We start from the raw sequence: 25,637 nt of genomic DNA on the forward strand, positions 1-25,637 counted from the left end.
GGTACTGCTTTTGCCACCCCTGCGTATTCCGTGATACCAACGTCGTGGCGGGCTTTAGGACCCGGCGGAGGTCCGATTGTGCGCATCTGTGGACGGAGCCCGAGCCCAACCGGAGCGCTCCTCCAGACCGGCCCGGGCAGAGCTGGATACCGGACGCGTGCGGAGCATATGAGAGTCGCCGGATGCGGGCGCACCGAGCCCGCCTGACTCCCGAGAGAACGCCGCAAGATGAAGACACCGCTGGTAAAGGTTCTTTCCTTTGGTTGTTGTTGTTTTTTTAATTTTTTTTTTTAAAAATACATTTGTTAAAGGCATGTCGTCCTGGATCAAACCTCGGCCGTGTTGAGCGAAGTGCACTCCAAAAAAGCAGCATAAGCTCGCTGTGCTCACTGACTGTCGGATCAAGAGATTAGGTTCGCAACAATGGAGCCAACAGATGTGGCCTGCAACTAAGCTTTGATTTTGTGTGTGTGTGTGTGTGTGTGTTGGCTTTGTCGAGAAGGTGCGTGCCCCAAAATAATAAAGATTTTATAAACTACACACATGCTGCACCTGTTTGTCACATAGTACTGCTTCATTTGGCAAAGACTTTCGACAAGCCAAATAACTTTCACGCGTCCACATTCCTACCTTCAGATGTGTTCTTGAACGCACCTCGACGATAGCGGATTCAAATCAGGTTTTGCTAAGCTTGGGCTCCGAGGGACTTGTTTACATGCTGCTGTTTCGGTTAGCAACAGAATCCAAATGGCAGTTAACTCTTGGGATGTATGAACCGAGATCATTACAATTACGACCTCATTTGTTTTCGGCTGAAGGGTAAAAAGTCGGTCGATTTGAGGGAGGCATTTACTTAAGGAGATGACACACCGAACTCATTGGGGCACGGTGCCAATTTGTGAAAGGGATGGCCGCTATTTACAATATGGTCAATAAGTAGACGAGATCAATACTGGTATTTTAAGATTTTTTTGGAGATCATGTTGAATTTGTTAAGCACTGTTTTTAATCAACTAGAAGCTCATGATACATTTCTTTTTTTTTTTGTCATTAAGACGTTTGTTGATCCCGGAAAACTGGATCAAGCCAGTGTTTTATCAACCAAATGGTAAATAAAATAAATTCATTTTCATTAGACGATTTTTGATCATGTTGAACTTGACAAACCTAGTTTTTGTAAAAATTATTATTATTTTTTAAATCAACTAGATGGGTATGATTAAGATTAGATAAATCCAGCATTATTATCTAAAACTAAAAAAAAGGTATGCTAAATTGATTTTTCTGTCAGTAAGACGTAAAGTTTCATGGGTTTTTGATGATGTAAAATTGGATAATCCAGTTTTTTATCAACTCAATGGGTATGGAAAGTTCATTTTTGTCAAATACATTTTTGATCACAAAGAATTTGATCAGATCGGTATTTTATTTTTTTTAGATGCAATAAAACCCCAATTCCAACGAAGTTGGGACGTTGTGTTAAACATAAATAAAATCAGAATACAATGATTTGCAAATCATGTTCGACCTATATTTAATTGAATACACGACAAAGACAAGATGTTTAATGTTCCAACTGAGAAGCTTTATTGTCTTCAGCAAATAATCATGAACTGAGAATTTTATGGCTGCAACACATTCCAAGAAAGCTGGGACAGGGTCATGTTTACCACTTTGTTACATCACCTTTTCTTTTAACAACATTCAATAAACGTTTGAGAACTGAGGACACTAATTGTTGAAGCTTTGTAAGCGGAATTCTTTCCCATTGTTGCTTGATGTACAGCTTCAGCTGTTCAACAGTCCGGGATCTCCGTTGTCGTATTTTACGCTTCATAACGCGCCACACATTTTCAATGGGAGACGGGTCTGGACTGCAGGCAGGCCAGTCTAGTACCCGCACTCTTTTACTACGAACCCACGCTGTTGTAACACGTGCCGAATGTGGTTTGGCATCGTCTTGCTGAAATAAGCAGGGGCGTCCATGTAAAAGTCGTTGCTTGGATGGCAGCATATGTTTCTCCAAAACCTGTATGTACCTTTCAGCATTAATGGTGCCTTCACAGATGTGTAAGTTATCCATGCCATTGGCACTAACACAGTCCCATACCATCACAGATGCTAGCTTTTGAACTTTGCGTCCATAAGTCCGGATGGTTCTTTTCCTCTGTGGCCCGGTGGACACGACGTCCACAATTTCCAAAAACAATTTGAAATGTGGACTTGTCGGAGCACAGAACAATTTTCTACCTCACATCAGTCCATCTTAGATGAGCTCAGGCCCAGAGAAGCCGGCGGCGTTTCTGGGTGTTGTTGATAAATGGCTTTTGCTTTGAATAGTAGAGTTTCAAGTTGCACTTACGGATGTAGCGCCAAACTGTCTTTACTGACATTGGTTTTCTGAAGTGTGCTTGAGCCCATGTGGTGATATCCTTTACAGATTGATGTTGGTTTTTGATGCAATGTCACCTGAGGGATCGAAGGTTTACATGAATTCAATGTTGGTTTTCGGCCTTGCCGCTTACATGCAGTGATTTTTCCAGATTCTCTGAACCTTTTGATGATATTATGGACCGTAGATGATGAAATCCCTAAATTCCTTGCAATTGTACGTTGAGGAACATTGTCCTTAAACTGTTCGACTATTTTCTCACGCACTTGTTCACAAAGAGGTGAACCTCGCCCCATCTTTGCTTGTGAATGACTGAGCAATCCAGGGAAGCTCCTTTTATACAAAACCATGGCACCCACCTGTTCCCAATTAGCCTGTTCACCTGTGGGATGTTCCAAACAGGTGTTGGATGAGCATTCCTCAACTTTCTCAGTCTTTTTTGCCACCTGTCCCAGCTTTTTTTGGAACGTGTTGCAGCCATAAAATTCTAAGTTAATGATTATTTGCTAAAAACAATAAAGTTGATCAATTTGAACATTAAATATATTGTCTTTGTAGTGTATTCAATTAAATATAGCTTGAGCATGATTGGCAAATCATTGTATTCTGTTTTTATTTATGTTTAACACAATGTCCCAACATCATTGGAATTGGGGTTGTACATTCAGACCCAACTAGTCTGCAGCCTAAACGGGGTGACGAGATTTGGAGATGGAAAGCGATAACCTAATAAAACCTAACCAAGTTTTGTATTTTTTTTTCCCCCCAGCGCCATGGCGTTGCCGTGCTTCTCCTACTGCTCCTGTGCGCCAGCCTCTTCCTGGTCTACAACGGCAGCTTCTACAGCGCCGTCCGGGACGCCAACGACACGCGAACGCGGCGCCAAGAGGAAGCGCAGCCACGACCCACCGACGCCTCCTTCAGGCCGGCCCGGCCTCACCCCCCGGCCCTGCAGGGCTACAGCAGCATTGTGGACCGCAAGGTAAAACGCCCACGGAGGCACTGCAAACTATCCATCTCCGCATGGATCTTAAGCGAGTCATTTATCACAATTTTCTGCCCGCCTGTCATTACTCATTACAAGTGAGGCTACAATTAAATCCCTTACACACTAATTGATAAACCCGCCGCCACTCGCGCCGCCATCTTGGCTCTTGCCAGGAGCAAAAATAAATAAATAAATCAACGTGAGCCGTTAAATGATAGTGACACGCGGTATCCAGAGAGGCTGAAGGGCAGTGCTTGGAATCCTGCTAAATGCAAGCTCGGGATAAAGAGATGCGGTCATCGGCATAGTCAGCGCAATCAAAATCAACCTCAAAAAATAAACGGGCACAGTCAATGCTCGCTGATTTATTTATTTTTGAATAATAGCCTACATCGATGAAGTGGTACCTCGACTTACAAATATAATTCATGAACTCAATTTACTCATGTCAACTAAATTTTCCTGATTGAAATGATTTGAAAGGCCATTAATCCGTTCCAGTCCCTCAAAAAGCAAAAACATCGGTCAATTTGATTTTGAAAAAAATGTACCGAAAGTGGAGGAGTATGGTGTGTCTGCCATCACTTCGTGACCTGTAAAAATATGAATTTCTACTTTCCTATGAGTGATTTTATTAGGTTTTTCACTCAATGACACACGCGAGATTTTTTTAATAATGGATTATACATTAACTAAATAGCGATCTGGACCTTTCTCTGCATCATCTTGAGAAGTTTTACCACCCTGCTTTCTCTGGCGTCCACCCCACAAGCAGCCTCGCCAAAACTTTTAAATTATGTTGTTTTTATGTAATTAACTCATCACTGATGAAGCTATAATGTTTTCCGCATAGTTAAAAATAAAAAATAAGCACACACAAGTTCTCTCTCATATGCATGAGAATGGAAAAACACCTGCGACATATTTTCCATATATATTGTTTTTGTGCATCTCCCATAAATTATCATTCTTCACAAGCAGCTTTTTTTCATTTAACGCAACAAATGTGATTGAGGTCAGAAGGAGGGATAATTTATCCGGCGCCGGCTGTGCTGCTGCTTTGGGGTGTGATAAGGCAAAGAAAATTAAAGTTGGGAATGAGAAAGAAAGAAAGAAGAAAAAAAAAAAGGGCAAATAACCTGGTAAAGGCAGACAGGGGGTGAAAGGTAGGGACAATTGTACGTGGTACGCACGAATGGGAAAAGGGCAGACAAGCTGAAGATGGAGCGTTAAATCTCACGGGAAGTACTTTTCTGCCTGTCTGACACAAAAATCTGCCAGATTGCCATCTCGCCATCATGGCGAGGCGAGAGAGCGAGGGGAGGTGGGGGGGTGGGGGTGGGGGGAGATGAAGGTGCCAACGAGCTTGAGGAGTGTTATCGGACATGAGTGGCGCCATGTTGAGACGCTGGAAGGTATGTGAAAAGGGAAGAAAATTCTGGCAATGTCCCGCCACTGCTCAGTTCTGTGTAAAAAGCAAAACCGAATACATTTTAGACCCTCGGTTATAGCCTTATTGAAGCAATTTGAGGGTATTTTGTTATTTAAAAAAAAAAAAAAAAAAAAAAAAAAAAAAAGGTGCTGTAACAGATACAGAGTGGTGTCCAAATTTTTTCTTCCAAAAACGAGAGCATTCTGTACTAAGCTGAAATTCGCACTGGGCATAAAGCGGACCCAATAATCGCTCCTCTTCTCCTGCCTTGCCGCTGAGTGTAGAATGAATACAATAGACTACAATAACACGACACTCTACAATACAATGCAGGCAAACGACACGGGCCGCTTCAATTATTAATTAAAGTCTTGTATATGGTGGCTAAAAAACAGACGGTGGGCTGCCGATGGCCTTTAGTTTGGATACAATGCTGGCAAATGACAGCGGTTGTGCCAATTGCTAATTTTACTACGTAAAAAGGGATGGCGGGCCGTAATTTGGAAACTTCTGTTCCATATGATTCACTACGGAATCGCAACATGTCATCTTGTTCATTGCTAGTGAGGTAATTAGCATATATCACTAATTGGGCAACATTCTTGCTTGGAGGAAAAAGTCATGTGAAGGCAGCTGACATTTCAGGACAATGTAGCGGCCGCTTATAGGTTGTCGCTCGAAGGCAAGACCCGACGCCATCTGCGCCGGCAGACCTGACGAGGCGTCGCTCTCGCCTCCGCTCGGGTGGCAGCTGCACGAGATGTTTAATATTTCACAAAGCCGTTCTTCTCCCGTCTTTTCGAGGACGCCGCCACGGCGCCAGCCAGCTGGAGAGCGAGACGGGGGGAAATCTCCCCAATTACATATGCACGGCTGTCCGTCTGCCTTTTAAAAGGCGTCAAACTCAAAGCGACGGACCTCTTTAGCATAGAGAACTCATTAAAGGGGCAACATTTGTTTAGCTTGGAGCGGATCCCGCTTGGAAGTTGAAGGCGACGCGTCCCCCCGGCGTCAGAGCCTACGGGAAGCAATTACGGAAAAAGATGGCAGGAGCATCTCGATAAGCGTTCCCTTGACGTGAGTAATCTCGCACCCCGCGGTGAAGGAATCACGGGTGAAGTCATAGATTTTCACCATAACGCCACGGCGTGAGCAGAATGGTAATTTCAGGCTTCTCCTGTGTTAACCGCCAACTCGAAGTCCCAAGAAATCAGAAAATGGGTAGTCTGCCATTTGCTTTCAAGTGGCCATTTTAGGCACACATGGCCAAACTCCTGCAAGGGATTTTGGCCGATTGCAACCCAAATTTCAACCACGTATACGAGACCGATGGCCGACGAGAGTTTTGGTCCCTGTGTATGTGCACAGTTTCAATTAGCAGCGCGAGATTTAATAGCAACGTCTATCCTCCGTAGAAGTACCAAATTGTCTTACGAAGAAGCCATATGTCAAAAGACGCAGGAAGCAATCAGTTTTGGGCTTATTTTGGCCATTTCCGGGAGTCCTTCAAGACGACCTCATCCTCATAGACACAAAACTCAACAAAACTTCACAAGGTCAAAGCGTCTCGGACGTTGCGTGTGCTGAAGGACACCCGCCCCAAAGAGTTCCCATGGATGCTACTGAGATTCCGGACGGGGTGAGGCTTAAGTGGGTCAGTGGAAGTTCACCATTGACAGTCGACACACAATTGATTTTTTTGTGAACAGATGCACTAGAAGTAGAACGCGCTTGTCTCACCCCCCCCCCCAAAATTTATTTGACGGCCAATGGTTTGAAAGGTTAAAAGTTAACGTCAGAACATGGAATCGCTGTCGTGCCAGCTGAAGATACCGCAAACTTCAAACGCAGAATTGTGAGCCGTGCTGACCACTATAACCCACTGTGCTGCCCAATCACTTTCATATCTTAACCATTCAGAAAGCACTCAATATTTTACTGGGCAGCAAATAGTTTATTTGCTTTTTAGCCCTCATTGTGTCATATTGTGCTTCAAAGACAATACAGTAGGCTGAAACGAGACATAATTAGACTTACAAATAAAAGCCAGTTGGCTGGCAGTTTTTTTTTTTTTTAACTGTTCTAGTAACATTCTTTCATGAAATAAACATAATGCATTGTTTGGCAGGCGTACAAAATGAAAAGTCCAATAAAGAACAAAATTAAATTAAAAGTTGGAAGGGAACTACCACTCTATCGTTTCCCATGTTGCCAACAGGGATTCAACTTGTCACCTCCCACAAGCATTTCACTAATAACGCTGCAAACCTGTCCCATTTCGACATTTATGAATCTTGACGTGAATCATGGAAAGTGAATTAATCCATTCCAGGCCCAAACCGTCACCACCATAAAAGCTTTATTAAGTTGACAGGCAAAGTTTTTATAATTCATCACCATGTACAAAAGAAGTTAGCCACTGTTTAATCAAAGTAACAGAGTAAAACTACTCACACTTTTGAAGCCGATTGGATGAATGGAATGGGCTAGGCTAATCATTAGCCGTTATGCTTTCCAATAGCATCTGCACGGTCACACCAATGTGTACGTGTGTTTTCTTATATGTGGCAGGAAGTTTCATTTCCTGCTCTTTGGCATCAGCGTCACACTTTTCCCCTTTGGTAACACAACGCACACACACAAAAAAATAATAATTAAAAAAAAATGGTCCCACACTAAATGATTGTTACTGTTAGCATGTTGGCTGCATGTATTTTTGATGAGGGTAATGAGCGCTGTGTTCGCTTGGGAGCCTCCATCAAAGCTCCAAAAGCCACATTTTTACTCGCAGAGGTTTTATTGTGAAGATCCATTTGTGCGATCACACTTAGCGTTTCTCCAATCGTCTGGCGAAGGTTATTTTTATATTGTCCCAACTGTAATTTCTCACCAAGTTTGTTTGTGGCATCATATCGGTGTGTTTACACACATCGTATCGCAATGTGACCGGTGGTCCGGATCTCAAAAGACCTCATAGCTAGCAAGTTACTGCCACGATGGACAAGGACAGGGGATTTTGTGTTGATTTGTGATCGTGACAAGCGAGATTTTCAATTGTTCGAATCGTCATATGAGTGCCCACTGAAATCTGGAGAGACTTTGATGAGACATTTATTTTAGTTAGTTAGTTTTGTTGCAATTTGAAACTAGTTGACAGATGATAGCTAATAGTTGGTGGGTGATAGTTGATAAATAGCAGTTGACGGCTGATAGCTGATCATTAAGTGATGATGGCTGGTAACTAATATTTGGTCCCTGATAGCTAGCTGCAGATAGCGGATGGCTGAGAATTAACATCCAATAGTTGGTATTTTATAATCTATAGTTAGTGGGTTCTACTTCAAAGTTGATAGATGATAATTGATAGCTGATAGTGATAGCGGATATATGATAATTGGTAGATGATACACGATAGCTGGTGGGTGATGGCTGGTAAATGGCAGTTGATGGCTTTTGGGTGATAGTTGCTAATTGATAGTTGATAGATCACAGGTGGGAGTTGATCGCTGGTAGCAATAATAGTTGGTAGCTGACAGTTTGATAGTAGAGAGTCGTCAGATGACAAGACGATAGTTGATTAATGATAGTTGGTGGGTTATGGTTGATAGATGATCGTTGATTAGCTGATTTGTCCTCGTTGTTCTGCACCGCCACAATTAATTTACATCACGTGCACTCCTACATGGCAAGCGACGCGGGACACAAACACGTCCCAAAAGACAATGTGCTGCATCACGCTTGCATGCATATACTGTACGCGTGTGCGTACGTGTGCATGCGTGTGCAGGGACAGCGGCAGGTGGGCGTCTGCGAGCCTCCAAAACGTGTTGCCAGCGAGGGCAAACAGCCCGTTTTCACTCTTGACGCAAGACTGCTGCAGACGAGTGCCACGGATCCCAAGGGGGCAATTAGCGCTTCTCGCTACGCAACAACAACACAAGCGACGAGTGAGCATCAATAATACAGAGCTGACGGCCTGGATGCTGGCACAGTGCCACCCAAAGCGACAGGACACCAAACAGCAGGCGTGAACTTCATGATAAGGCAACCGTCTGCCTCATTAGCTGTCCACTTGTTTTAACCTCGCACGTCAACAGCCAATTTTAATACAAAAACCAAACAAACATGCACGCTAGAACAACACGCGCCTTATGGACAATCTATTCGAAACATGCTCAGCCACAGACTGATTTCACTAAATGTCCACTGTCAAACCCGATGTTAAATGGGCTGTAAAGTGAAAATAAATTTGACACACCACAGAAAAGAGGAGATGACAGTGGCTGCATTTTAGATGATTCTTGGTGGCCAATAGCTGATAGCTTATATTTAGTACATGAGGTGGCAGATGATAGCAAAGTAAGGTCCTGTCATCAAAGGACACCCCTGAATCCCCAAAGCTGTCCTTGTCCTACTTTTTTCCCATGTGCTTCTTCTCTGACACACAGCTTATTCTTCCTTAAGGAGGGAAGAAAAATGAGAAGCAAGAAAAAAAAAAAAAAAAAAAAAAATCTTGCTTCTCAATTTGATTCCATCCTTCTGCTTGCATGCCATTTTCCTGACCGCCATCTGTCCATCTGTCTGTCACGCACCCCAACTTCCTCTTCACTCCTCACTTGTTCCCCAACAGCAGCAAGAACAACCCAAAAAATTGAAATTGAAAGCAGAGAAAGCTCTTTTGACCCCTGCTGAACGACATTCGGTCTTTTGTATTCCGGGCAACTGCTTCTGCCTTTGCCCGTGTATGTGGTAGAAGCTGTCTCTTCTCCCGGCTGCACGGAAGGTTACACTGTGCACCGGAGGCCGGAGACCTGAAAAGGAGCCAATTATAGCGAGGGTGGGGGGGGGAAAAGAAGAAGAAAAAAAAAAAACCAGCATGTTGCAACACGGTGCAACTCCTTTGTCTGCTCCAGAATCCAAACGGAGTGCACTAATTGAAACTCACGGGCTGGGGGGCGGAGCGCTGGCTGCAAGACAACAAGCGAGTTCACTGCATTGTGCTTTGCTGAGGACAGGTTTTAAAGGTTTATTGGAACACAGTCGCGGCACGGCGGTTGACTGGTTAGCGCATCTGCCTCACAGTTCTCAGGACCCGGGTTCAAATCCGGCCTCACCTGTGTGGAGTTTGCATGTTCTCCCCGTAACTTTCCTCCCAAATCCCAAAAACATGCGTGGTAGGTTAATTAAAGACTAAATTGTGTGTCGGTGTGAACGTGAGTGCGAATAGTTGTTTGGCTCCAGCACGCCTGCAACCCTAGTGAGGATATCAAAATATAATACTTCGTCCAGGTCTTGCAGGGGGATCCCAAGGGGTTCCCAGGCCAGCTCGAAGATGGAGTCTCTCCATCGGGTACTGGGTCGTCCGTGAGGCCTTCTGACGGTGGGACGTGCCCCGAACACCTCATCAGATAGGCGCAAGGGAGACATCCTAACCATTTGCCCGAGCCACCTCATCTCATTTCGGCTCAGTTCCTTCTTCACAACAACAGACCAATACAGAGTCCGCATCACCGCAGACTCTGCACAAATCCACGTAGATCTCTGGCTCCAGTCTTCCCTCAATCGTGAACACGACCCAGAGATACTTGAATTCCTTCACTTCAAGCAGGATCTCATTCCCCACCTGGCAAGGACACTCCAGATTTAGAGGTGCTGATTCTTATCCCAACCACTTTTCACTCGCCTGTGAACGGCTCCAGTGAGAGTGAAAGATCCTGGCTTGATGAAGCCAAAAGAAACCACATCATCCGCGAAGAGCAGAGATGTAATACTGAGGCCGCCAAATGGGACTCCCTCGAAATTCTGTCCAAAAAGGTGATGAGCAGAACTGATGGCAAAGGGCAGTCTTGGCAAAGTCCAACTATCACTGCAAATGAACCCCATAAAAAAATACAAAAACACATTATTTAAACTACACCAAAAAAGTACAATACATGAATATTTGATTTAAAAAAAAATAAAAAAATTACAACAACTAGAAAAACTATGTAAATATTTGACAAAGAAAATAAAATGAGAAAAAAAAAATATCGGACAAAAATACTACACAATATTAGTAAAATTATTGTACAAAAAATACAAATGTCATTATAAATACACACGTGTTAGCTCAACTATACACAAATAGAAACAAAACTATTAGATGAAAAATACAAAACATTGTGGGGGAAAAAAACAAACGAGTATACGAAAAAAATAAATCGCCTCAACCGAAAGACATCTACTATTCACAGAGACAACAGGAACGATGATTAAACTTGAAACTGTAATACTAACCGTGTGAATTTTATTAGGGTTTATCGGTCAACTTTAAATCGTCTAAACCCTTCTTGCACTTTGTTGACCAAGAAGCAACAGTGAGTCACTGCATCACATTCAAAAGAAAAACAAAAACGGTACTGTACGGATTTTTTCCCCACTCGTCAGCCTTTTTGGCGTTACCCTTTAATTTGCAATTCAGCTTTTCACGTTGCGACAAGGTTTATCCATGTTCTTGTTGAAGTATGTGTGGGTCAACAGACTGTTGGTACATAAACGGCCGCGTCTCTCCCCGGCGGCATAACAGTTGTTGTACTTGGATCACAACGCGGCGCACAAAGACGCAAATGAAATCTCTTTCCTGACGTCTGTTAATGACGCGCGTGCACGAAGAGGCCTCGTCACACTCTCGACGAGGAGCTCATCTCATATCTCTCGTCTTCAATCATGAGGAGATGGCGGCCGTGTCATTTCTTTGCATTTCCTCTCTCCTCTTCGCGTCGCACCTCTCGTTCATTAGCTGTCAGCCTAGCTCGCTTCCCGCCTCTCGCTAACGTCCGCGGGCAGCTCCAAATGAGCTCGTCCCATCCCTCCCCTCGCCTCGCAGTACAACGAACGCACGTTTGATGCTGGTCTTGAGAGGCTGACGTTTGAGTCGACGGTAATGGGTGTTGCTGCAGCTTCTCTACTTGCTGCCTTGGGCTCACACGTTCTGCCTTGTATGAGGTATCTTGGTACCCTTGCTAACTTATTTTGGCACTTTTGCTTACTAAAAACAACAAAAATTGCAGTTTTGAAGCACCAGACAATCTCCTGGAAATGCTACAATTCTCTGGGCTCCGATCAACTTCTAGGTATCATTCCACTCCCCCAACAAAAGGCTGACAAAGAGTTGTTAGGTTTAGAAGATTTATTTTGGTACCCTACATCACTTTGAACCATGGCAAAAGCAAAAGTTGCAGTTTTAAAGCCCCATATGACATCACGCAGAAGCGATAGTTTTCTGGGCTCCAATTAACTTCAATCAAGGCACCATACCGCTGCAAAGTCGGGTTTACACGAGTTATTTTGGTACCCTGCCTCACCATACAAACAGCAGAAATTTCCGTCTTTAAGAACCAGACGACGTCCTGCGGCGAGGAACGATTGCCATCTTTTGGCATTGGCCAATTCTTCACCACCTGGCGTGCTCTCAAGCTGGCCTTCGCTCTCTCCCTCACAGCCCGCACCCGCTCCCGTCCTCCTCCTCGCCGTCCCCCAAATAATCAATAACAACACTGGAATGGTATTCCTCTGCTCCGAGGGGGCAAGGCATCCATCAGGCGTAATAGCCCGCCCCCGGTCCTCCAGGGACGGCTGCGGACGCCAGGAAAGGAGCAATTATCGGCTGTGTCACGCGTGAGCGCCTCCAGCCCTGTGAGCGGTGATTGTGAAGCCAAATCGGAAAACAACCTGGCGATCGTGTGTGCTACTGTCCGGGGCCTTTTCTTTTTCTCGCTGGTTTAATTGCACACTCGATATTATTAGACGTGCAGAGCCGGCGTGTCTCATACATACGTGAACATGTACGTGTTCCGCTATTTGCGACCGAACCCTGCCTCAAATTGCGGAAATTCACGATTAATTGCCAATTGCCACAAGATGGCAGACTACTTTTAGCTCCTCAACTCACTCCAACTTAGTTCCTTGGGCGCGAGATGCCACAAGATGGCGCCACATCAATACTTTTATTAGACTACAAGGAGAAATTGATTTTAATAATTCAATTGTAGGCTCAGAAATGGGCCACAGGACTGAGTTTGATTTTAATATTTAATTGGTCATGTGTACATGGACCTGGAAGTCAAATGATCCATCAGCCCTATTACATCAAGGACAAATGTGTATTTAGCATTATTGTAATCGGTTTCAGGCATTATGTCTGACACCAAAGATATGTTTGATATACGGTACGATTCCCTCAAATTGTGATACAATGGACTCCAATTGTGATAAATGCAATATGATACGATCCAAGTTACTATAATTACAATACGATTCGATTCACTCAAATTCCGATACGATTGACTACAGTTGCGATACGATGCGATACGATGCAATACTTCATAGCTGTTTCTACAGCTATGAAGTAATACTATTTACTGCAATTACAAAATTATTATTTCACACCTGTCTCGTTGCGTTTTCTCCAATGAGACAAAATAGCCCGACGGCAGTCATAACCACGTCCGCCTAATCAACGAGACAGTGAATGTTGTTGTGCTCACAGCGCTCGGGAAGTACAAAACGATCAATTTCAAGCACATCAATGATTCATGCCAGCTGAAGACGTGAACAATGGGAATCGCTGATGATTTATTAGGCAGAGGGAATGTTTGCTCAGCATCAACGTGTAGGACGCTTTTCATGGAATAAGTCACGACTCCAGATGTTAGAATGTTCCACCTGGAATAAGTCAAATGAACCCTGTCGTTAGGATGCTACACTTGGACATGACTCCAGTTGTTCGGACGTTCCACCTGGAAAAGTCATATGACGTCAGTTGTGGAGGATCATCTGACAGGATTAAGCCACATGACTCCAGTAACTAGAACGCGTTAGGACAAGTCAAATGAATCCAGGTGTCAGGACTCTTCACTTGAAATAAGTTGCATGACGCCAGCTATTAGGATGCTCCCCCTGGAATAAATCAAATAAATCCAGTTGTCAGGACGCTCCGCCTGGAATAAGTCAAATGACTCCAGGTGAAATGGAGAGCCTTGTTTTTCCAGTAATAACCTCCCGAAGAAAAGACTTTACAGCCAGCGAGGCGCTGCTTCTGGAGACAGCGAAAGTCTGCGGAGCATTTAGAGGCCCCTGGATAAAAATACAACTTCCAACCTGCCTCCGCTGCAGCAGAGATAGGCTGTCGAGGTGCTTTCAGGTGCGAGAGGGTCGCTATAAGGTGGCCAAGACCGCTAGACCTCATTAGCGCCACGTTTCATCAAGCACCAAATGGCTCCCACTGCTTCCATAGATCTCCTTTTACCTTCCGTTATCCCGACTTTCCACTTTCTTCTCTTCGCTATCCGCCTATCATGAATCACATGATCACCACTCAGCAATGATCATATATTCTCGCCTGTGTTTGTTATGGCTACAAGCATGTGAATAAATGCCACTTCTATTGGGGCCACATTTCACAGCATCATTAAGAGTGTTCCGGGTCGCAGACCACCGACTTGCAGCGCAGTTAAACACAAAAACGCACTCATAAAGCATGACTGCGTAGCGATGCAAAATCAGAATTGTAGAGGTTTGAGCTTACAAGTATGTCGTTTTACATTACTGGTTACCGTTGCTCTGAAATATTGTATTGTGGTGAACTACTTTTGTGTTACTTTTAAGAAATCAGTAGCGCTACTATGATTGCCGTCCATTCCGTCCAATTATGCATTGACAGTGGTTGTGTGATTTTAAAACGGTTTAACAGGTCGCATAAACGGAAACTGAGTAAAATGAGTCTTATCAATCCTAATGTAAGAGTTGTCAGAAAAAAATTTCATTTTTAACTTACTGTCACAATATCAACAAAAAAATGTTTTTAACAAAAATACCAATGTGCTTGCTAAAAAAATTTGATTTTTCTTTCCGTCCATGTAGATTTTCAGTCATCCAGGTTATAGTAAACCACAAAGGTTTAATCTAGGTAACTGGACTCTTTCTTGTTTTCCATAAATATTCAAAAATCATGTAGGCAATTGTGCTATTCAGCTAATGTTATCTAAACAATAGCCCCCAACCACTTTGAAATGTACTGCATTAATTAGTTTGCAGGAAAATAGCACAATTTAAATCTGATATACATAATTTCCACATAAATACAGATTAGCTGGTATTGCAAACGCAAGTAACTGTCACCAATGTGCATTTGAAAACATTTTGGTTACTTTCGTTTCCGCTGCAAATGGATTTCTGTGATCGTTCCCACCCCCTTTGTCGACCTATATCCGACATGTGCGCGCATAACAAAGTCCTTTCCTTGCGTCCGTTGTGAAGGCCTTGGGTTTGAAGGCATCGCAAAGCACGCAATGACAAGCTGCACACACCCAGGAGGCCCCGTCGCTCCCCATTTGTCAACAAAGCGTTTTAAACCTCAAACGCATTGTGAAGCTTTCTACCAAAGTTGCCTCAGGTGTGTGCGTCTCTGTCTGCTTTGCATTCGTCTGAACAAACCAAACACGAGATACAACCTTTAGAGGGGGGGTGGGGGGGGAGAAACATGGCGTGCTACTCGTTTGTGGTAGCTATAGTTGAATGAAAACACTGAATACAATTTAGTCTTCAATGGAGCGAGCATATGCGTTTTGGTGTTTTTGAATCAAAAACGATTTTAGTCAATTAACCTATGTGCCAGTTTTTGTAAACAAAGACAATTTCAGTCTTGAATTAACCTACTGTGCAAGCTTGTGTAAACGTCAAGAACAATTTAATCTGCCTCACGTAGATATTTTTGTTATCATCAAAGACAATTCAATTAACCTAATTTAAGTTTTTCTGTAAACATAAAAGAAAGTTAAGTTTAGTTTTCCTTAGGGTCATCTTTGACTACTTTAACACTTGTTTTTGTAAACCAAAAAAAAATATTAAGAGGATTAAGGTACCTAATAAGTATTTACGAACATCAAAGACCAAGCATACGGAATACGCGCAAACACGCACAAAACAAATCCAAGACAGTTTAGCCCTCAATGAGCCTAATATATGCCTTTGCATACAATTTAGAGCCTTTGATGAACCTACAATTGAAGACAATTGAGACTACCAAAGAATCTAGGGTTAGGGTAACCGCTTGGACTAACCCTAGCTAACGTATGTTTCTATAAATGTATTCATATCAATTTAGTGTCTTCAAGGACCCCAAGATATGTGTTTTTGTAAACATGCTAGGCAATTTATTATTCAATTACCCAATGTTTGTTTCGTAAACGACGTATTCTTCGATTTCCCCATTACAAGGATTTTGAACCTTTAATGAATCTCACAATACTTTTTGTAAATATTGACGTCAATTTAGAGTTGTCAAAGAAACTATAATTATGTGTTTTATAAATATAAAATAAGTGCAGTCTTCAATGAAATTAATATAAGATTTTGTTAGATATCAAATTGAAAGCCCAGTTGTCGGTTTTCAATTACCGTAACGTAGGTATTTCCGCAAACATCAAAGACAATTGAATCATCGGCGAACCTATATCGAGTATTGTGACCGCTCTATTTTAACGCTTATTCTTTTTCCTCCCTTGACCAGCCTCTTAAGATGCACTGCCGAACGTGCGCCCTGGTGACCAGCTCCGGCCACCTCATCGGGGGCGGCCGGGGCGACGAGATCGACCGGGCCGAGTGCGTCATCCGCATGAACGACGCACCCGCCGCGGGGGTCTACGCGGCCGACGTGGGCCGCCGCACGTCGTTGCGCGTCATCGCTCACTCCAGCATGCAGCGTGTGCTGAGGAGCCGCAACCAGCTGCTCAACGCTAGCCAGGACGCCGTTTTCATCTTCTGGGGGCCCAGCAGCTACATGCGGCGCGACGGCAAGGGCCTGGTGTACAACAACCTACGGCTCATGAACCAGGTGCTGCCTGCGCTCAAAGTCTACATCATCTCCTGGCAGAAGATGCTGCAGTTTGACGACCTCTTCAAGAAGGAAACCGGCAAGGACAGGTAACATCCAAGATGTCCACTATTGAACTTGACGAATGTTGTGGTAAACACCAAAGTCCATTTAGAGCATTTGGGTGAACCTAGCCTACATGTTTGTGTTAACATCAAAGACAATTTAGAATCTTCGATGAATGTAACATACAAGCGTTGGGAAAATCAAAGATTAGTCTGCAGTGAACATCAAAGACAATTCAGTCTTCAATGACGCCTCAGTGAACACACATTCCGTTAAACATCAAAGACAAGTTGGCGTCTTCGATAAACTTAGCGTACAAGCTTTGAGGAGAGCAAAATACAACTGAGTCTTCAGTGAACATTTGCGTTTTAGTCAACATTAAAAAGAATTGACAATGAACCTGACCAACTCTTTTCAGAAACATCAAAGACAAATCAGTCTTTAGGTGTGTTTTCATAAAAAGGATTCTTCAAGGAGCCCAACACGAAAAGCAAGACCTTTTTAATTAGTAGTAGTTATATTTTCTTCCGCCGAAGGGGTCCTTGGACCCAAAAGGTTTGAGAATGTATGTGATTTTGAGTATGTACGTACTGTACGTTTTTGTAAACATTGAAATTGAAAGTGTTTTTTTTTATTTATTTTTTATATATATATATATATATATATATATAAACGGTTTTCTCTTTTGTGACCATGAAAAGAATTCAAAGTACCTCTGAATGGTTTTGTTATCGTGAAGGTTATTGTTTTAAGCCGTTACATTTTGCCCGAGTTCAATTCAACATAGTAAAAAGCCTTGCCAAGGGAATTTATTCTGTTTTCTCTGTTCAAGGAGACCATCTTCTGTATAATGGCTTCCAGGAAGAAGTTTCTAGCACTTAAAAGCAAGCTGAGTGTTAAGACAAAATAAAAAGTAACTCACTTGGTTTTGGCCTCGGTGGCTGAGCTTTTGTCCGACGCGTCGGAGGAGATTGAACGCCACTCCGGTTTAAGATAGACGTCGGCACGGAAATGGCCTCGCGCGTGCGATCAGGGTGAATAGCTTGGACATTTATCCCGCCCAGCCTACTTGAATCACAGCAAACGTATGCCGTGATAAAGCGCCTGCCCGTTTTCCGTTTTAGCGCCACTGCGACATCAGGAATTAATGTTTGTGAACAGTGGAAGTGCTTAACTTTGTTGCGCATGCAGTGTTATTTTAAACATACTTCCATCGGGTAACCGCTTGGAGCCTCACTGGGTAACCAACGGTGCAATCAACAGCCCTGCATTTCTGCATGTATGTATTTATTATAATGGTAAGAGTTTGATTCCTGCTGTTAGAGTCAAGTTAATTAACGCAGCGTGAGGGGCGCGTCTATATCTACCCATTTTAATACAAGCAGCGGAGGAGCTAACAGATGTCTCACAGTATGTGTTCAAGAGACTGATTAAGTCTCTAATTAAAGCAAAATTAATCCATTTCTTTTACCCAGTCAGCACTTAGGTGGAGCAGGAGCTCAACAAGAACAAAGAGGAGAAAGAGAAGGATATCAATTTACTGGGATTTGTGAAAAGAAAGCTATTATTGAGGTTGCTTGAAAAACTATTTTAATAAACATTTCGCGCTTTTAGTTAACACGGATCGATAGTCGACGCTTGTGTAACGATAAACACCAGAAAAGTGACACTTCATCAATGACACTTCACAATTACGATATTTGCTTCCATCCCCAGTTAAAATACCTTATTTGAGATATCTTGGTAAATTGTGGATCGATATTGTGCCGAAAAAGAAAATGATACATGGCAACGTCGGTATTTGGTCCCCGCCTAGTTTAAATAGATTCTTTGATGCTTGTATATCAATATTGTACTGTATAAGAAAAGGATACACAGCAATTTTGATCCAGTTTTGTCCTACTCAGAGTTGAAGCTAATGTGGGACATTTTATTTTTCCTGTATCATAACTGAAAACAGTGGATTACATTGGGATGCATTGTGGCACCCCTAGCTAAAACAAATTGATATTTGACACTTGTGTATCAATAACATAACATGACCAAAAAATATCAGAGCTCAATATATTGTGCCACCCCGAGGTAAAATGCGTCTACATTTGGCGCTTGTGTGCGATTATTTACAAAAATCGATCTTTTGTTCTACCGCTAGTTAGAATGGATCAGCAATCAATATCAGCAATTGAGATTTTGCACGACAATATCAATACTTTGTCAAAGCCCTCGTAAAAATGGATTCATACTTTGACAACTGCGTATCGATACGCTAGACGCGCATAAACAAGGAAACGATGGGAATGTGCGGGTTCCTCGTGAGGACGCCGCCTCGTGAAGATGATAAAAAAAAAAAATGAAAAAAAAAAAAAAACATGAACGCGTCAGCACAGGAGATCACAACGGAAACTCGCTGACGGCTTTCTGAAGGACACTGAAGATAATTTAGTCTTCAATGAACCTAATGAGGAAGTGTTTTCATAATCATCAAAGATGAAGAAGTGTTATATTGTAAACTTCAGAGACATATCAGCGTCTTCAGTGAACCCAACATGGCAGGTGCGTTTATAAACATCAAACACACCTGAGACTTAAATGATCCTTACGTGCTGTTACGTTTTTGTAAACAGTGAAGAAATATTACATTGCAGTTCGTAAACAATGTTTTTGGAAACGTCAAAGACAAGTGAGCATATTCACTTATGTGTTTTTAGTCCACATCAAAGACCATTTAGCGTTTTCAAAGTCAATTTAGTCTTAAATGAACCGAACGTAAATGTTTTTGTAAACAAAGACAATTTCGAATCTTCAATAAAACTAACGTACGTTTTGAGCGAACATTACACAATTTAGCACCTTCGATGAGCCTAACATGGTGAATTCATGAACAAGACACTTATGTAATTATTCATGAATGTTAATAATCATCATCTTAATATTCATTAATAATTAAATGATACAATTATATATTATAACCAACTATACTTCAATGAACCCAACAACATTTTGTAAACATGGTGTTTTCTTGAAGACAATCTGTACTTCAAGTAACCTAACGTGCACTGTAAACCTCAAAATCGTCAATTAACCTCACCTACGTGTTTTCGTAAACAGCAAAGACAATTGCGTCTTCAATGAACATTACACGTTTTTGCAAACACAAAATTTCCATTTTTCAAATTTCACTTCCATGAGCCTAACCTGTTCAAGAACATTTTTCCGTGAACATGGAAGAATATTTAATGTTCAACAAACCTTAGGAGATCGCTATTTACATAAACATCAAAGAAGATTTGGTCTTTAATTAACCGAACATGCATTTCCGTAAACAAAAATGAAATGCTGTCTTCAATGATACATTTCTCCTTTTTGTTTTCAGAACGTAACAGGGAGCTGAACTGTTCCGTTTATGGTTTTATTTAGCGCGTTTAGTGATGGAAGTTGTACTTTTATTATTTTTTTAAACGCTCCTTTTTGAAGCAGTGCAAGTCTCGGGACTACTAAACCCTGAAAAAATCCACAGCAAGTCTTGACATGTTTTCATCTGGCAGCACCCTTGAGGGTATGAAGGACTTCTTACATTTAAAGAGTCCCCCCACCCCCAGAGAGAGAATTCTAGCCCATTTGAGGGAAGGGCAAAATTGTCTGCCTGGTGATCCGTCATCGGACGCTTTGTCCTTGCGATCACTGCGTGCGTGCAAGGCGACGTCCCGATGAAGACTTCGACCATTTGACGGGCTTCATTTGTATCGCTCGATACGCGGCGGGATGGATGCGTATTTTAATGACGCCGCGGTGCAGCGTGAACGATCGAGCGCCCAATTGAGACGGGCCTTCAGTTAATCGCATGCAAAAATCAGCTGCATTACATCCATCGAACTGTCACCCGCTATCTCTCCCTCGCTTGCAGGAGGATATCGAACTCGTGGCTGAGCACCGGCTGGTTCACGATGACCATCGCCCTGGAGCTGTGCGATAGGATCAATGTGTACGGCATGGTCTCGCCCGACTTCTGCAGGTGAGAGAGTGGCCGAGATGCATGGAAAACAGCATCTGGAATGTCTGCGCGTGCTAAGATCAGTGTTCCTACTGAAGGAGCGGGATTAATATTTCAGCTACATCTGAGGTATTAGTGACAGATTAGTGTTCGTGCCAGTGTGAACGGGGTATCTATAAAAGGGATTAGCTCGTGTAAAACGAAGGGCTAAGGATTAAGGCCAAAAAATAAAGCTGCTCTACTCTTGACACCATGAAATTTGCAATGAGAGTTGAAGAAAACCATCAGATGCCATCCTTGAGCATCTGAAACCCTGTAGTACAGTATGTGTACTCTCAAATAGTCTGCCTGACTGTCAAATCGTGGTTCAGCTATCGCTTTAGTGGTTTGAGTATATTGAGGGAAAAAAAAAAAAAAAAACTATTAAAAAAAAGATTGCTTTAAAATGACATGATACAGCGGAACCTCACATATTCACAGTTCAGGACCCGCGGATTCCCCTACGAGCTGTTTTTTTCCCCAATTTCTTTCTCCTTTTTGTTGTTGTTTTTTTTGTTTTTTTTTCTTTATTGGGGAGGAACCAACCCCCTGTCAGTATTTGTGCCTCAGACATCCTTCAACGTGTCTCTCCACAGCAGGGATCCTGAGCACCCATCGGTGCCCTACCACTACTACGAGCCGCGGGGCCCCGACGAGTGCGCCATGTACATATCGCACGAGCGCGGCCGAAGGGGCAGCCACCACCGCTTCATCACAGAGAAGCGGGTCTTCGCCGAATGGGCGCGGACTTTTGACATCCACTTCTACCAGCCCGACTGGAGCCCCGCCCCTCTGCCGGCGAACCGCACCCTGGACGAAGGAGCGTCGAAGGGATGCCAAACGTGATTTGGACAACGAGCCCTCCCGGGGAATATGAGCAGAATTAGGCGCCGACACAAGACGACGCCGATCCTGATTGACGTTTGTTGGGGAAAATATTTCAAGGCTGCTGCCAAAGCGTCGCACGGAAGGCGTTCAAAGTCACAAGACATCGTTTTTTTATTTTTTATTTCCCCCCCCCGAAGGTGAAGTTATACGAGGAGCAAGCATCGTCGTCTCAGGCTCACTCGGGAGAGAATGCAGCAATGTCAATCATTCTGTGCGTACGTGTGTGGAGGCAGTGGAGGCACTGTTAAGAGAGTTCAATTTAAAGTTAAACTTGTGATCTTTTTTAAAGATGAAGCAGGTCGAATGAAATGAGTTTTTTTTTTTTTCTCCCCCCCCCCCCCCCCAGGTTAAGTTCACAGCCTAAATTTGTGTGTTTACTTGGCGGACATGTCATACATTTTACTACATTTGCGTTGACCACGTTTAAAACCAACTCGCCAAACTCGATATCAACTTCGATCAATCTCATCTTGAAATTGAATCTCATTAAATTCACAAGAAAACAAGCAGCTAGCACCACAGCAACAAATCACATGGTAGGGTGGAGGCATGTTCTGATGTACAGCGAGCAACCCGCTATTCACGCAGGATAGGAACCGAGCCCAGCCGCGAATACCAAAAATCTGTAACTGACAACGGCCTACAAAGGTTTATGCTCTACTGTAATTTCCAATGGATGCTTCAAGATTGTGGCAAAGGACTACTTTTGTCTGAAGCTCCTCAACTCACGTCAGCACCAAGATGCCAACAGTTGGTGCCAAAGCAATAGGATTATTAGGCAAATGCCGAACTGTAAATATGTGAGGGTTCGCCGTAATAGATCTGAAAAGCCGCACAGGTGAAAATGGGAAAAGGAGCATATCATCACCGAGTGTTGACCGACTTCCGTTCCTACGACACTGACGTAACTTGATTTTGTACGCATGGATCAAGTAAGTCGGAACACATTATTCAACGCGAAAAGTCAAACGTCTTGGGTGTACGTTTCAAGTTGACCTGGAAGTCGAGCCACATGTCAACAAGCTGAAAAGGAGCATATCGCCACCTAGTGTTGTGGCGGCAAACATAGGTAGTTTGGCCAAGTATCATAGTCCAACGTATTGGCGAATACAGTGTTCCCCACATATTGGCGATTTGCTACTGGCAAATTCAACTATTCATTGATTTTTTTTTGGGGGGGGGCGAGAACCTATCTACTGTTAATCGCTGAAAAACGAAGCTCTGGCCAAAGCTCTGTCTAATACAAAAGGGATTGCATTGCCGCTGTCTTGTGTCATGTTGGTGCCGATGAACTATGTCGAAGTGAGGGAAGGAGTTTCGATGAACTGTCTGGGGGGAAAAAAAGACTGACCAAATTCGCTCCCAACACCAGTTTCACCAATTGTCATGAAACTTATTGGACAGGTTTATCATTCATCAAGCATGGAAAGGCTTACGGCCTGAAATTAAAAGTGAAGTTAGTCCCTTTCGGTTTGATTCTGGGCGCATCTGAGAGCTCCTCCTACTAGGGAATTTGCCCAAAAGAGCCGCAATCATAACCAGCTATCCTAAAGAGGCCTAAAAAGAATGCTAAATTGCCAAGCTTTTTGGCCTACACCATTCAACGTCAGCAATTATTCCATGAAAAAGATGTGGGAGAGCCTGTTTATCGCAGCTTTCAGCTTTAATTGTTTTTAAGTTTGTGTGGGAATTTTGTGAATTCAGTGGCTTTTCCTCCTTGGAATGTTAGTGTCATTTCTTTTCACGGTGGCCCTTCTTCATACCTCAGCAGCTTACGAATTAGCACCGTCTCCGGCTAATAGTGTGATTGATGCTGCTGCAAGCCATGCAAACACCGCCGTGTCACAGCAGACAAGAGGACGATGAAGATGGAGCGGCCGCATCCATCCCGCTACGTCTGTTGCGGCAGACTTTTCTCGGATGAGGACGTGACATGGCAATCGCTCCGCGAAGTGTGCTTTTAACGTGCTGCAATGTAGAACTGTCCCTCCGGCGGGTGGCAGATGCTTTGTTGCGCACTTTTCCGCCGCCACTCCTCCACGAATCAGGTGCCAGTCAGCGGGGGTTAAAATGGAAAGATGAGGTTTTCTAATTATACATCCCGTTGAGTCCCCATTGATTTGGGCCTCATCTTTGTGCAGTGAGTCATGAGAGGAGTCGCAGTCTCAGACGAGGACGCAGCCGGAGGAGTCCTTTGTACCATTATACATAAAAAAAAAAAAGAAAAACCTCAGTGTTGCTCACAAGGGTTGCATGACTAGCAGCGTGTGGAGCACACACTTGGATTATTTTAGGTTTGTGCTAATTAACGTTCAATCGGGAATGGGTTTGTATTTGCTCGCCAGTGTTATGTCTCTGTATTTATTCTGGGAGTATTCATGTCAGCAAAATGGATGACAAATCTGAAACATAACCTTCCATTCAACGGTGTCGTGCGGGGGCCGATCCGGTCTCATGTAAATGAGCCACAACTTAAACCGAGCCCCTTCTACTGCGGGGCCATTGCCAAGCACCGCAGAAGCACACAAAAACTGGTAAAATTCCAAACAGCTTGCAACATTTTAGGAAATAAAAGATTTAGGGCCTGATTCACTGAAGGTTTGCACATGCGAAAACAGGCACAAACTGGACAGTTTAAGCATATTGCAAGCACTTTTACCATTTAACAGCCAGACTGGATATGCATTGCATATATCTGCCATTTAATTTTGCCTCGTCAAAAAACATTTCAGATATTTGCAGCTACATTATTTCCACACACAATTTTCATTTCAGATATCCGCAACGGCATTCCGCCTAGGACGAGGTCCCTTTCGCCAATCGTGACCATGGCATTTGTCATTACAGAGAGCTACAATTAGTTGCAGATATCATATATAATATGAATTACGGGTATCTGCAACTGAATGGTGGATATCTGTAACTCCAGTTTGAGATCTCTGCAATTTGATTTTGACTAGTCATAATTCTAGTTCGTTATCTTTAATTCACCTCAAATCAAGATAGCTAAATGTGCCTTTTCAGATATCTTAACTAGGTGAAAAGACAAAGCTATCTGTAAATGGAATTATGACTAGTCAACATGACAAATAGGCGGCACGGTGGGCGACTGGTTAGCACATCTGCCTCACAGTTCTGAGGTTCAAATCCTGGCCCTGCATGTGTGGAGTTTGCATGTTCTCCCCGTGCCTGGGTGGGTTTTCTCCGGGTACTCCGGTTTCCTCCCACATCCCAAAAACAGGCAGGGTAGTTTAATTGAACGCTCTAAATTGCCCGTAGGTGTGAATGTGAGTGAAAATGGTTGTTTGTTTATATGCGCTGGCGACCAGTTCAGGATGTACCCCGCCTCTCGCCCGAAGATAGCTGCGATAGGCTCCAGCACGCCCGCGACCCTAGCGAGGATGAGCGGATGAATGAACATGACAAATATGTTAGTTTTCCTCTTCCACTAACACTTCCAATTCCATCACTTCAAACTTCATTTTGCGCATGCAGTTTCCTCCCAAATTTCCTATGGTGCAAACCGTCAGAGCTACCCAAAGCAAAGAAAGCCTCTTCAATACAGCGGTCGCTATCACTTTTACAACTGTTGCCAACAGTGCGCGCAATCTGTTAGTGAGCTAAAATACAATGTAGCACCTGCTATTTGAGACCTTGGTAAAAGATCACAATCTTAGTAAATCTCACGGTACACACCTATCAACAGCGCACGGAATATGTTGAGAGTGAACACGTAATTTACCAACCACTATTTGGGATCTTCGTAAATCAGCCCTTACGGCGCTGCTGTTGGTTGTTTTTATATAATGAGAAAAACATGTATACTATCTGTATGTCCTGCTTTTTCTTCTATTAAAATTGGTTTTAATTCTGTGTGTTTGTATTTGTTTGTTATAAGTCAGGAGTGTCCAACAGATTTTTGTCACGGGCCACTTTAGCTTTGGTTTCCTTCAGATTATACGGAAACTAAATGCATAGCTGCCTCATCAT

At 43.2% G+C, this 25,637-nt stretch overlaps 2 protein-coding genes across 5 annotated transcripts in view; one reads left to right on the plus strand and one right to left on the minus strand.

Moving 5' to 3' along the window:
* pigk (phosphatidylinositol glycan anchor biosynthesis, class K) overlaps positions 1 to 25,637 on the minus strand; it is a 79,853-nt gene that overhangs the window by 21,362 nt on the left and 32,854 nt on the right. The gene's annotated exons all lie outside the window — the stretch shown is intronic.
* st6galnac5a (ST6 (alpha-N-acetyl-neuraminyl-2,3-beta-galactosyl-1,3)-N-acetylgalactosaminide alpha-2,6-sialyltransferase 5a) lies at positions 140 to 25,520 on the plus strand. 3 transcript variants are annotated; one of them, XM_061694638.1, is made up of 5 exons: positions 140 to 243; positions 3,162 to 3,374; positions 16,361 to 16,773; positions 20,634 to 20,741; positions 21,356 to 25,520. In XM_061694638.1, exons 1-5 carry the CDS (start codon positions 229 to 231, stop codon positions 21,603 to 21,605), a joined length of 999 nt encoding a protein of 332 aa, XP_061550622.1. In that variant the 5' UTR covers positions 140 to 228; the 3' UTR covers positions 21,606 to 25,520. The 3 variants fall into 3 exon arrangements, with proteins under 3 accessions (XP_061550622.1, XP_061550624.1, XP_061550625.1); XM_061694640.1 differs by having other exon boundaries at positions 21,359 to 25,520; XM_061694641.1 differs by lacking the exon at positions 20,634 to 20,741.

This window comes from Phycodurus eques, chromosome 13, assembly GCF_024500275.1.
Source record: "Phycodurus eques isolate BA_2022a chromosome 13, UOR_Pequ_1.1, whole genome shotgun sequence".
Lineage (NCBI taxonomy): Eukaryota > Metazoa > Chordata > Actinopteri > Syngnathiformes > Syngnathidae > Phycodurus > Phycodurus eques.

What these genes read in the sequence shown, in the direction of transcription:
- st6galnac5a (XM_061694638.1), top strand. An exon ending in GCAGCATTGTGGACCGCAAG is followed by an intron (nt 3,375 to 16,360) that starts GTAAAACGCCCA and finishes TCCCTTGACCAG; the next exon opens with CCTCTTAAGATGCACTGCCG. An exon ending in AAGGAAACCGGCAAGGACAG is followed by an intron (nt 16,774 to 20,633) that starts GTAACATCCAAG and finishes CCTCGCTTGCAG; the next exon opens with GAGGATATCGAACTCGTGGC.